The sequence below is a fragment of the Sander lucioperca genome, chromosome 5 (genome assembly GCF_008315115.2).
Source record: "Sander lucioperca isolate FBNREF2018 chromosome 5, SLUC_FBN_1.2, whole genome shotgun sequence".
NCBI classification, from domain to species: domain Eukaryota; kingdom Metazoa; phylum Chordata; class Actinopteri; order Perciformes; family Percidae; genus Sander; species Sander lucioperca.
In genome coordinates, this window is record NC_050177.1 from 24,774,807 (window position 1) to 24,789,110 (window position 14,304).

General features: G+C 37.7%; 1 protein-coding gene and 1 long non-coding RNA gene across 2 annotated transcripts; both read right to left on the reverse strand.

Moving 5' to 3' along the window:
* Positions 1-296: 296 nt before the first annotated feature.
* slc46a1 (solute carrier family 46 member 1) lies at positions 297-9,197 on the reverse strand. Its single transcript, XM_031297312.2, has 6 exons — positions 8,488-9,197; positions 4,343-4,734; positions 3,742-4,220; positions 2,919-3,002; positions 2,469-2,625; positions 297-2,300 (listed from the first exon to the last, which is right to left on the reverse strand). Exons 1-6 carry the CDS (start codon positions 8,803-8,805, stop codon positions 2,246-2,248), a joined length of 1,485 nt encoding a protein of 494 aa, XP_031153172.1. The 5' UTR covers positions 8,806-9,197; the 3' UTR covers positions 297-2,245.
* Positions 9,198-12,707: 3,510 nt separating this feature from the next.
* Positions 12,708-13,964, reverse strand: LOC118495171. The gene is made up of 2 exons (XR_004897498.1): positions 13,876-13,964; positions 12,708-13,013 (listed from the first exon to the last, which is right to left on the reverse strand). It is a non-coding gene; the product is annotated as an uncharacterized LOC118495171 (long non-coding RNA).
* Positions 13,965-14,304: the final 340 nt, after the last annotated feature.

Here is a 14,304-nt window from a genome sequence, read left to right on the forward strand (position 1 = left end):
ATTACTAAAGCCTGAATGCAACCGCTGTTCTGCAGGGGTTTTAGCTGATCTTGCCTTCATATTGTTTGCCTCTAATAACCTCATAACATTTATTAAAATGTGTAATTGACATCAACTTTCAAATTTCAAATAGTAACACAGGATTTCATTTTTATCATGTTTTTTTAATGTATTCAGTGTAAAACAAACATAGTTTAGTCCCTTTTCTTTGAAACATGGTGAAATGTAAGAATGTAAAGAATTTAACAGTGAAATCCTTTGTCTGAACTTCACTTAATCACATGTGACATGTAAACAGAAACAAATTGAACCATCATCTTCATAACAAACTATCCAAAACGATCCAGTTGTAATCCAATAAATAAAAATGATTGCAACTCATAAATATTGCACAACTGATGATGACGAAGAATGGACAGTGGGTCAGGATTTGTTACACAAAACCTTTGAAGAATGGCTTTTAGAAAGTAATCTGCTGATCAATTCATAGAAACTGAGTTAATACTTCATTTAACCTCTAAACTTCCCTTTGTGCATTTTAAATCTGATTTGGCAGCTCTTCCCTCACTGCAGATCTAGGACCTGACCCCGGTGTGTATGTTGGCTGTGGTCTCTGTTCTGGGACTATCCACTGTTGTTTGTGGTGGTGGGAGTGGGGACTCCTCAGGGAGTTTAGGCTATGGCAGGAGGAGGGTCGAGGTGTAACTCGGTAGTCCCTGGCTGCCACTACAGTTTCACTCTCTGCTGTGGATTACTGATAGTTGTGTTTGGACATGTTTGGAACAGATGATATTTCTGCATAGTGTGATACCATGAATCTCAGATACTAAATTCATGGTTTGAGGGTTTCTACGTAACTTCCACTAACAGATTTAGGATAGCCCTGCGAACAGACAGTAGTGGAAGAAGTACTTAAAATGTTTACCTAAAGTAGCAGTACCAATGTTAAAGTTAAAATGTTACTCTAGTAAAAGTACAAACATACTTAAAATACCAAAAGTAAATGTACTTATGTTATTGGATTAAAAATAGACGCATTACAGTGTACATCCCTTTTATGCTGCAGCTGGTAAAGGTGGGGCTCATTTTAGATAGCTAGATAGATACTTTATTCATCCCAAGGGAAATTTTAGGCATCCAGGAGCTTAGACAACCATGACACAACAAACACACATACACACATATATCTCACATACATACAAATCACTCACAGAAATGTTTAACTACTTTACGTACTGTTCGGTAGCCTGTGAATTTCCCCATGGGGTTAGAGTAAGTCTTATCTAATCTGAACCTATAAAAAAAAAAAAACACACTAAACACAATTTAATTAGTAACTTATGTAAACAATTAGTAAAAAATACAATATTTGCCTCTGAATTGTAATACAGTAAAAGAAATTTTAAAGACTGCACAGAAGTGAATAGATAGGATAAGGGTGTGGTGGCTGAAAATAGACTGATCTTGTATACTGTTGTATACCAATTTACCTGACACAGATATGGTTCCCAATTTGTTTTTGTTCCAAAAAAGTAATAAGTTTAGGATGGTTCATTGTGATCATGTGAAATATCAATGAATGATATTTGTAGAAAATTTCTCAAATCAAAACTAGGTTATATCTCTCACCTCCCTTTTTGACCCTCTGTGAACACATTATGTTGCACCCATGCTTGATATGTTTTGGAACAACTGAGGAGTTTGTGGATTTCCTCTTATGGTTAGCACCTTAACATGTAGTGTGCCATTAGAGCTATTGAAATTAATACATTCAAAGTGTAAATGTAAGGTACGTTCTTTGGCACTCAATACGCTGTATTGAAAATGTTTTAACTCAAAAAAAGGAAAGCATGTTATCGAACCTTGTTTGTTACACCATTTGTATGAATGTCGTGATGAAACATCCGAGCTTGTGGTGAGTTTTTAGGGCCAGCGTAGATTTGACAAAGCCCAAGTCTCCATTATCTAATTATTAAGACAAAAAAAAAGGTTTAACTGTCATGTCAGTCAGGACGTTGATTCTTCATCCTCTGGTCTTGATTACTTTGGTGTGACTAGGAAGAATTCTATTGCTGAGCTAGTTAACAACAGTCAGCTGTGCCATAACTGTGCTAAGATCAAAAGGTCTTTCCCAGCACCACACATGGACATGATGGCTGTCTTTGTGTCAGTGCTGCTCCCCTCATAGACACCAGGATGCACTTTAACTCTCTGACAGGTTCCTGCCCTCTGACCTCTCAGCAGGTCAGGATGCTGTGGAGTCTCTGTGGTCTCTTCTCTGGTCTAAACATTGCAGGGTCCTAGAAAGACAAACATGAAATCAATTATTCAGCTCATCTTAAAAGGTGTGGATATTGATTTTTTGTAATGTGCTTATTGGAAATGTCTTGCTTTTGTAACTAGAATTAACTAATAAGAAAACAACAACAAAAGTTTGATTACGCCAATGAGGCAAGAGCAACACTAACCCAATTATTCCAGCGGGGATGAAGAGGATGATGGCAGCAAAGAGGAAGGGGAAGCCCTTCATAAAGTGCAGTGTGGCTGGGTAGAGGGAGTTGAAGATGCCACTGCCAACCAGAAAACATAAGCTCTCCACACAGGCAACAGACGCAAACAGGGCACCTGGGAGAAAGTACAAACACACAATTATGTATACAACCTGCAGGACACAAGCAGTCCCTCGTGACAAAGGCACATGTGCAACTGCACCGTAGCATTATAATACTGCCCTAAGTATAACAATTCAAATTCATTGACTACACAGCTGACACACAGAGCTAGCTCTCATTTCAAGATGTATTCTGACCATTTGGTACAAATACAATCCTCACATCTTAAAAACATTGCACAGTTTGCTGTGTTAAAAACAATCTGTTTAAAACATGAGTAGGATTTGTGCATGTTCAGTAACTGACCTTGGTCTGATGGGCCCACCAACTTGGAAAGTTTTGACCTGAGCACAGGCGTTGCAGCCATGAAGAGGAAACACAGACCATAACCTGGTGACAAACAAATTAACAAATTTGACCTCTGATACACAAAGAAGAGCTCGAGCAGGTTAAGTATCAGCTAATGTGTTGTACTGTACATTGTGAAACAGTGACGCCACATTAAAATATAGTAACCATTGCTATTATTTTAAATGATGTTCCTGCATTTGTTCTTGTTCTGTCATAAGATGTCACATACATTATTGTACAACTACTGTACAATCTAAAAATCCTCACTACACTGCACCGTTAAACTTTTGGGGATGATGCTAATTTTTCCTACAGGCTACATGCAAAGGAAGTACTGAGTTTTTTATTGCCTTGTATCCAAGGTTGCCTGTTCACACATAGTCTGTCCAGTATGTCACTTGCTGATCTGGACTCATGACAGCATCACAGCATCTGCCTGATAGTGCGAAATTCATTTCACCTGTGGCTAAAAGAAGCGTGAATGTTTTCAAAACCTTTCGGTAGAGCGGAGAAAGCACAAATAAAGGCCGATAATGAAAGTAAAAAGGGCATATTCAATTTCAGTGTAATGCCATTAAATGGATAATTAATTGATATACACATACGTAGTTAAATCATAGATATAGTCATCTCAGTTGTATTGACTTTACTTTTGTTTATGAATAGAAATATTTTAGACAGAAAACCATAGTATTAACCACTCAAATCATTTTAAAAATACATCTGTCAAAAACAAAACATCTGGGGGGGGTCACTAAATCACTCCAGATTCTCTCACCTGTGAACATGAGCTGGATGGTGTCAGCTACAGAGAAGACAACCAGCCCGATGATATTGGAAGCCAGACCCACGAGAGCCACCCAGGAGTCTTCCAGGCAGCGCTGCATGATCTTCAGCCCCAGCAGACTGCTAAGGTAGGCCAGGTGCTGAGCGGCTGATCCGTAGCCAATGAGGGCCGGCCCCCAGCACAGCGGTGAGCTCAGCTCATACAACACATACAACTCCCTGCTGCCGAAGTGTACAGTCACCACCAGAAAGAAACACAGTGTGTACAAGCACAGCTTGCATCTGTGAAATCTTCTATCTGCCTCACTGTTACTCCCTCCTGTTGCGAAGAGGCGCCAGACGGCTTTATAGTGGCGAGAGGTGAGGAGCTTGGCACTTGGGTCTGGCAGGACAGACTCACGGACAAACAGGTAAGCGTACAGAGCCGAAGCCAAGTTAGTCGCCAGGACCAGCCAGAATGGGTTGATGTACCTAAATACAAGCAAACAAATATAATGGTAATGATGACCAATTCAGATAGCAATATTTTGAGTGAAGTGGTGTGAATGACACTTTTCTAGTCATGTGACTGTGCAATAAGCCACATTTCTTACCCTTGTGCCCGCCGCCACTGCCCTCCGATGATGCTGGCTAGCATCCCTGAAAGGCCCAGACAAGCCTCCAAGACTGCCACCCTGAAGGTGCGGGACCTTCTGTCGCTGGTATCAGCCACATATGCAAAGCAGCCTGCCAGGATGGCGTTGAAATCACCTGAAAGGCCACTAAGCAGCCTGCCTACTAAAAAGTAGACCACAGGCAGCTTCAGGTACATCACCACTAGGTAAACCACAGCTTGGAGGGCCAGGCCTAGGTTGGCGAGGATAAGGACAGGTCTGCGCCCTGCAAGGTCACTCCATGAGCCCAGGAGAGGCACCACCAACAGGCCTACAGAAAAGCCCCCAAGACTGATGTAAAGGTTCCAGTGGGCTGTCAAGGTTTCCACCTCCTGCAACAACAACAAAAAGTGGAGTGTAACCTGGTTAGCCACATTTATCAGCGAACATCAGGAGTTTAAGAGACTAAAGTTCTTACTGCTTGGTATCCTATCCTACCTATAATGACATTTACCTTGCATCCTAGGTGTTATTTTGTCCCTAACTACATGTGTACAACAAATATGTCAGGGATCTGGTGAACAGGAATGAAAACTGCTGATCTATCTCTCCAACTAACCACTTCTAAAGGTTCTCATTTAAAGCGTCAGTTAACCCATTTAAATTGTGCATATTCACCATTTCACTGTTGCTTAGTTTCAACTTGTGACTGCTGTTCCTCTTTGTCAAAATTGCTCAAACAGCATTGCAGTTCTTATTTTAGTCTATGCACCTGCATTTTAGGCACAGACGATTATTTTAAAAGGGTGACTATGTAACACCTGTCCTGAGACATTTTGACGCTGTTCCTCTTAACAACCCAATAAATGAAATCCAGCCTATTGGACTACAGTTGTAGTGTTTGTTATCCTTTACTTCAGACTTAAGTCCATTTTACGAGGTGCTTACATCATTTTGTCTACAGCCCCTGTAACTAGGACACTTTATTATGAGGCTTTTTTTTCTTCTCTCTGAGAGTTAATGATCCACATAGCTAACGTTAGCTATCAGGAGAGATAACAGGATTTGTCTTAACTACCTTGCTAACCAACAAAACCGTTAAAATGGCTGTTCGGCAGGTTAGATAAATGAGAGTAAACAGCTGACAGCTAGCTACTACGAAGGTGCCTTTAAACATTAAGACCCCCTAAACAGTTGTAAATAGCTTCTTATTTTGTCATAGTTTCTTTTTACATACTTTTATTGTAATACATCTGTTCTGTATTTATGTTCTTGACTGTAGCAATAACGTTACTTTGCCTTATTATTTATTACTTTTCTAATGTTTATTGTATGTACCATACACGAAGGCAAATTCCTTGCAAGTGAAAACTAGCGGGTATAAGTTAGCAGCAGGTTTGATATTCGCCGGATATTCGTTTTCGACTTACCCCCGATTCAGTTTCTTCAATAAAATCCCACTACATTACGAGTGTAGTATGTTGAGGACAGTTTAGGACAGTGTATAAAAAAAAATGGCAATGGTATTTCTCGTTGCTACCGATTTACGAGCGAAAACAGCGCTTCAATCTACGTTCCGGCTGTTGGCTGAGTTAGGGACCGTCTACCAAATTACAGTGCTCAGGCTGGTGACATATAGACTTATGGGATTCTTTCAGGAAAGAAATCACCAAAAATCATCTTTTGTAATTCTGATTACTGTAGTATTAGCCAATGGTGGTCTGCTAGTTACTACAGGTCATATTTTTGTCATATGTCACATTATAGTGAAACAGGATGGAATTAAAAGTTTAAAATATTCACCAAAAATCAACAAAAGTACATTTCCTCATTCTGATTGCTGTAGTAGTTGCCAAAGGCAGGGTGCTACGTACTACAGGTCATATTTTGTCATATGTCACATTACAGTGAAACAGTATGCAATTAAAAGATTAAAATATTCACCAAAAATCAACAAAAGTACATTTCCTCATTCTGATTGCTGTAGTAGTTGCCAAAGGCAGGGCGCTACGTACTACAGGTCATATTTTTGTCATATGTCACATTACAGTGAAACAGTATGCAATTAAAAGATTAAAATATTCACCAAAAATCAACAAAAGTACATTTCCTCATTCTGATTGCTGTAGTAGTTGCCAAAGGCAGGGTGCTACGTACTACAGGTCATATTTTTGTCATATGTCACATTACAGTGAAACAGTATACAATTAAAAGATTAAAATATTCACCAAAAATCAACAAAAGTACATTTCCTCATTCTGATTGCTGTAGTAGTTGCCAAAGGCAGGGCGCTACGTACTACAGGTCATATTTTTGTCATATGTCACATTACAGTGAAACAGTATACAATTAAAAGATTAAAATATTCACCAAAAATCAACAAAAGTACATTTCCTCATTCTGATTGCTGTAGTAGTTGCCAAAGGCAGGGCGCTACGTACTACAGGTCATATTTTTGTCATATGTCACATTACAGTGAAACAGTATACAATTAAAAGATTAAAATATTCACCAAAAATCAACAAAAGTACATTTCCTCATTCTGATTGCTGTAGTAGTTGCCAAAGGCAGGGCGCTACGTACTACAGGTCATATTTTTGTCATATGTCACATTACAGTGAAACAGGATGGAATTAATTGTTTAAAATTCAATGAAAAGACATTTTCACATTCTGTTTGATGTAATGGGCTTGTTGCTAGGCTGCTACTTAATGTAGGTGGATTTTTTAGTGTAACAGGACGGGAATAATTATAAAAAAAACACACCAAAGGCATTGTTAACAAGTCATTTTTTAATTACAGAGTAGTAAAGAAGGGTGGATGTAGGCATGGTTCTTAAACAAAAACAAAGCCCAGTGATGAATAAAAATACATGTTCTTATTCTCTTGGATGTAGTTGCCAGAGTATGTCTTATTACAGGTCAGATGACATTATCAGATCATTTATCAAAAGGAGTTGATGGAATAGACATTTTCCTGTTTTGGTTACCTCATTTCCTTGTTTGTTGAATAAGATCCCCTTAATTAGTATTTTTTTCCTCTTTCATTTTGTGGAGCTTAATTTTCTTATTCACTATACTTTTGTTATTCAACCCCTATAGGGCAATATGACCCCAAAATGATCTCACTTTGTAGAATAAACAACATAGAACAAAATCTGTCATGAATAGCCTATAGCTAAGAGACTTGTATTTCTTAACAAAACATAAATAAGAAATATAAATAACATAATATTTATAATAATAAGCAACACTTAAATAAAGATATAAATAAAGTAATAAATAATAGGCAGCGACACTTAAATAAAAATAAAAAATACTGTAATAATAAATAAGAGGCAGAAAAGATAAATAAAAATAAACATAATAAATAATATAATAATGAATCTTTCACGTTGACTTTTCCTCTAACCTTGCCCCACAAAAGTTTTACATCGTCACGGATTTTCTCTTTCCCAGTCTTCTATCTTCTACTACAGAACGTAATTTATTAGTAGACAATTGTGAATTGTGAATATTTTAATCTTTTAATTGCATACTGTTTCACTGTAATGTGACATATGACAAAAATATGACGTGTATTACGTAGCACCCTGCCTTTGGCAACTACTACAGCAATCAGAATGAGGAAATGTACTTTTGTTGATTTTTGGTGAATATTTTAAACTTTTAATTCCATCCTGTTTCACTATAATGTGACATATGACAAAAATATGACCTGTAGTAACTAGCAGACCACCATTGGCTACTACTACAGTAATCAGAATTACAAAAGATGATTTTTGGTGATTTCTTTCCTGAAAGAATGCCATAAGTCTATATGTCACCAGCCTGAGCACTGTAATTTGGTAGACGGTCCCTAACTCAGCCAACAGCCGGAACGTAGATTGAAGCGCTGTTTTCGCTCGTAAATCGGTAGCAACGAGAAATACCATTGTCATTTTTTTTGATACAGTGTCCTAAACTGTCCTCAACATACTACACTCGTAATGTAGTGGAATTTTATTGAAGAAACTGAATCGGGGGTAAGTCGAAAACGAATATCCGGCGAATATCAAACCTGCTGCTAACTTATACAGAATATAACAGAAAAATATGACTGTGACGTGAGTATTTTTGAAGTAACTATTAAAAGACGTTGACTACCGTTTGAAGAGGATCAGGGGGCACAGAGCCGTTGTTGCACTCCGAGCTCTTGGATCCGTTGTAGCCGAGGTCCTCGCTGATGCGGTCCCACAGATACTGAGTGGAAAGAGGCGACTGCAAGGCCAGAGAAAACATGGAGAGAAACAACACTGGCTCCACGGAAACCGGCAGACAGCATGTAAACGGGGGTCGTCCGGAGCGGGTGGTCGGTACAACAGCCTCCCCTTTGTGAACACACGAGTCGTTGGTTTCACCGTCAGTGGATGTGGCGTTGAACACATCGCCGGGAAGGATCGCTGCGGTGTCCAGCTCGTCCATGTCGAACTGACTTAACTGTAAACACTAACAGTGGTAACGTAACTTACTTTACTTTAACAGTATCTGAACCACAGTCTATGATCTGAACACACGTCAAGTTGCTCCATAGGCTAACGTTAGCTAACTAACTAACTAGCTAGCTAGCTTATGGAGTTCGTTTACGCTGCTGGTATTTTTGTTTGCTAGGCGAAGTAAAACGAGCTTGAAGGTAGCATTTTATCTATCAAATCAGCTGAATAAAGGAAGCGATACTGAGGCCAAAGATCTAGCTAAACTGTCTCTGCTGAGGTTTAACAACAGTCTATGGGTTTAACAAGCGTGAACTCAGCAACCCCATCTGGACGAAGAGGTGAACTGCATATTTTTGCTAAGACTGTCAACCGACCACCTCAAGCAAAGTCGGGCTGCAATGGGTAAATCTGTATGGAATGCCGTTTTATTCAATATTAAATAAATGAATAAATACATAAATAAATTAATAAATACATGAGCAAATAAATAAATATTCCTTTGAAATACATCATGAAATAAATAAATGAGGCAATAAATACATAATTAAATAAATGTAAATATTCATATAAAAATGAATCAATTAGTTAAATAAATATATTAAAAGGTTTTACTTTTAATTATTTCATGGTACTTTTATTTCATAAGTCCACGTTTATTTATTTCAAGAGACTTTTATTTCATAAATCCACATTTATTTATTTCCGTGGACTTTTATTTCCTAATGCCACATTTATTTATTTCCCTCTCCATTTATTTCCCGTTCTTATATGCAAATCAGGGGGTGCGGCTATCTCTCACATTCAGAACACTACAGAGCTGTGTGCACCACTACGGCAGCAGCAGTGCTCTGTACCCAGCACACAGTCACCTATTCTGGGGCTAACTAGACCACCAACTATTGCTCAACTGACGGAGCACCACGACCAGCAGCTTTCGGGGCTCTGTACCCTATGCCCAGTCACCTATTCTGCCGTAACTGAACCACCAACTACCGCTGACCTGACCAAGCTCCACACCGGCTATTTATGCCTTTTCTGTCCTCATTCATCTCGTTTCCTTCTTGCACAGCCGCTGCAGTCAAGAGTGTATGGCTGCAGCCTGGAGACCTCCTGTCTCACGCTACTCCTGTCTCATGCCTAGGCGTGTGGTAAATTCAGATATTCAGAATATGACGGTAAATTCAGAATACAATTATTATTGATTTATTTTCTAAATGAAGTCACAGTTAAGTTAGTGAACATGATGCAATTAATTGAATGCCGTTTAAACTCTTAAATTAACATAGCCATACATAGCCTATAGTTGGCAGATTTGTGGATGTTAATGTTGTTTTGTTGTTTTTTTGATGAAACCTGCGATGACTTTACATTTTTTTTATTAATGCTTTATTTGCAAATTCATAACAGTAAAAAATACATATAGCTCAACAATGAAGCCACCCACATAATACTAAAATGAATACTCTTTTACAATTATAACATATGAGAACACAGAAGAGTAGGCTACAATAAAAAGGTTTTCATGCCTCCCATTAGAGGGGGATCTAATATCTAAAATTTAGATAAGAAGAGGTTAACCAATATTTAATTTAAATTTGACAACAAAAATTAGGATTAATATAAAATATTGGTTAACCTCCTCCTTTCTGAAATCATAAAACATTTAAAACTGCATCGGTGTTTAACGTTGACGGTTATTTAAGCCATATTACATGAGAGGGTTTAATTTCGAGGTCCGAAAGGCGCATCACTGAAGTGTATGCCTCCTCAAGTGTAATATTGTGATTATGAACGGTTACCAACAAAATAAGTGATAATCAATCTGTATTCATATTGTGGAACAATTCCCTCTTGAAATACAAAAAAAAACCAAACAGGATTTCTAGTCCCTCCCTGTTTAGTCAGCCAGCCAATTTGAGACGTGGAATTTCCCAAACTGAATAAATCCCGCCTGCACATATAAACACAAAACTGCTTTCCTTGCTCCATCGTATTGTAACTAAGACATCTGCTGAAAAAGTAATGGAATTCATGAACATGATTGCCATACTGTTTAGTTCAAAAACCTCCAAAACACCAAAGTACGAAAACATAGCGGACCAGACGCAAGCTTTTATTTTGAAAGTTGAAGCTCGGGGACAGCACCAGCCAGGACGGCATGAGACGGGAGGCATGAGACGGGAGGTTTCCAGGCTGTAGCTATACCCGACTAGCTAACGTAATTGGTGGTTCAGTTACCACCAGAACAGGTGACTGTGTGCTGGGTACAGAGAGGAGCCTCTCGCTGCAGCCTGCGGGAAGGCATCCAGTCCAGTTAGTAAGGCCCACATCCAAGTCAGGCATTTTTTTTTGCCTACGTCACTCCCCATACGCTCGAATGGACCAAGGCCCTGTTTACACAATGACGCTCGCGGGTGAAAACGAAAAAATATTTTATCGGATGTGCCTTTCGTTTATACGGCGACGGCGTTTTTGGGGCTTAAAAATGCAAAAAAGTGAAACCACTCTCCAGAGTGGAAATCTTAAAAACGCTCCACCGTTGCGTTACCATCTAAAAGGGTAAAAACACAAAAGTCTGAAGACAGCAGTGTGGAGAGAGACGAGAAAAAGGCGTCCAGGTAGTCTGTTGTTATGGAGTAGGCTACAGAAATTATAGGCTACTGTTATCTAAAAGATTTTTGGTAACACTTTACAATAAGGGTACATTAATTAGCATTAGTTAATGCATTAATAAGCATTAACTAACCGTTATTAAGAGTTGAATAAATTGTCTAATAAACATTTATTAACAATGCTCATGTTAACTAAGGTATTAATTGATGCATTATTTACCATTAGTTGATGCCTTAACTGTTAATCACAATTAACTAAGGTGTCTATTTTACCATTAGTTAATGCAGTAATAAGCCTTGACTATTAAAAACAGTTAATTAAGGTGTCTATTATATCATTAGTAAATGCAATAATAAGCCTTGACTGTTAATAACAGTTAAATAATGTGTCTATTTAACCATTAGTTAATGTAGTAACAAGCCTTGACTGTTTATAACCGTTAACTAAGGTGTCTATTTTACTATTAGCTAATGCAGTAACAAGCCTTGACTAACTTGTAATCACAGTTAACTAAGGTGTATATTTTAACATTAGGTAATGTACTAAAAAGCCTAAACTGGAAATAAAAGCTAACTAAAGTGTCTAAGTAAACCCTTAGTTGATGTTGATGAAGGTATTTCCTAATATTACTAGGTGGTTGATAAAGATGTTTGATAGCATGTATGTCTTAAGGTTCACAGCCAAGCCATGTCATTATGAGAAAACTTTTTTTATCGTTTATTTACGGGTTATGGTTGTCCACATACCTTTATCCACTATATTTGTCCATCCTCCAACATATGACTTACTTTTGGTAGAGGGTGAGATCAGGGAAAAGACTCCATAGTCTCCATGCAGAGGTTTGCTTCTTCCTTTGACTTCATGTAGACATTAACTTTAAGCCCAACCTATATAAATTATTGTGCATGCTATATGTATAACAATACTGAATAAGCCTTACTAAACCATAACTAAACCGTTATTAATGCTTTTTGGTAGACTTATTGTAAAGTTGAGAACATATGCACCTTAACTAATACTTAATTAATGTGTAACAATACTGAAGAAGCCTTACTAAACCATAACTTTACAGTTATTAATGCTCTTTGGTAGACTTATTGTAAAGTAGAGAACATATGCACCTTAACTAACAATTAATTAATGTATAACAATACTGAATAAGACTAAACCATAATATAACAGTTATGAATGCTCTTTGATAGACTCATTGTAAAGTTAAGAACATATGCACCTTAACTTACACTTGATAAATGCATAAGAGTGCTGAATAAGCATTACTAAACAATGATTCATAGTTTATTAGTACTCTTTGACTTAAACATTAACACAGCTTTTAAACATTAGTGAAACATTGTCAATGTGAAATCAAATCTTCATGACAACCTTCTGTTATGCACACATATTCAAAATGTAAACAATGTTTTCATTTGATTCTGAGTTTGACTCAGTCGGTTCTCATCTTTCTTTCCACTGAAGACTCAGCGCTATAATAGTTTGAGTCCTGTATGGAGATTACACTGGATGTTTTCCCGCTCTTGTCATCTTCACTGTCCTGTCTTCTGGATAGTTTTCCTCTCTTGAAACCTAACAAACCAAGTGGGATATATCAATTTATTTTAAATGCATGCAAAAGCTACGTATGCAAGGATTGATCGTTAACTAGATCACCGTCAAATCTTTACACATATTGTACACTCAAATGACAACAAAACTTGATAGAGCAGCCTTAATGGTACACACTCTACCTGGTGAGTGGTGAGCTACCTTGACGATCATGATTAACCATTATCTAGATTGTGTCCAGAATATTAATGCATTGATGCATCTGACAGCCAGCAATCACAGCATTCACATGTTTGTTTATAAATCACAGTATACTATGAACCATAAATAATCATTATCATAGTGTAGCCTCCCCGGCTGAAAGATGGTCTGGCTCTCTTTAACTAATGGTTCACCAAGACTTCATTTTTCCTTTGCAGTTTCAAACATGCCTTGAACACACTGCATCTAACCACTGTAAGAGCTGAGAAAACAAAGAAAACTAAATACTTTTAGTTTAAATATATCCATTTTTTTTATTTTAACCCCTTTTACACATATTATTGTAAATGACCCTTTGAGTGCTTAAATTGAGTGTTACTTCCCATTCTTATTCACTTGTTTTTCAGAAATCAACCTTAATTATAATTAAATATTCAATTAAATATAAAATGGTTCTCCTTTGAACCCTCTGTCACATCCAATATACTGTAGTAATTGCATTTCTATCTCTGAAGTTACACCCTTTTATGTAAACAGGCTCATTAGCCTGGTAATATTAACTGCAGGCTAATATGTTGACATGCTAGCTTTACTTACTCATCTCCAAGTCCGTAAAACTCGTAAACAGCATATCATAAAGTGACTCAAAATACAAACAATATTAGAGGAAACAATGGCCAACCTTATCCCCTTATCAACGAGGTGCTAAACAAGTTAAACATAAAACTTTTTGCTTGTATGAGCTGCACACTTTGCCCGCTTGTGGGAACAACTATGTACTTCCGGTTCGATCTACGCTAACACTGGAAACTGCTATAGATTATTAAATGACTGAAACAAAATAATATGTGGGTCACTTAGGGCTAGCTTGGCTGTTGAGTTAGCTCTAACATAAGTTAATCGCAGAAAAATCTGCCAGAGAACAGGGTCATTTTGGTTACCTAAAGCTAGCTAACTTGCTCGAAACCGGAAGTATTATAAGCGGGCTGAGGCCGCGGGCAACATGTGCTGCTGATACTCTGCCAAAGAAAGCATGTTGTATGCTTATCTTGTTTATCATCTGGCTGATAAAGGAACAAGGTGTGTCAGTGTTTACTCTAATATCGTTTGT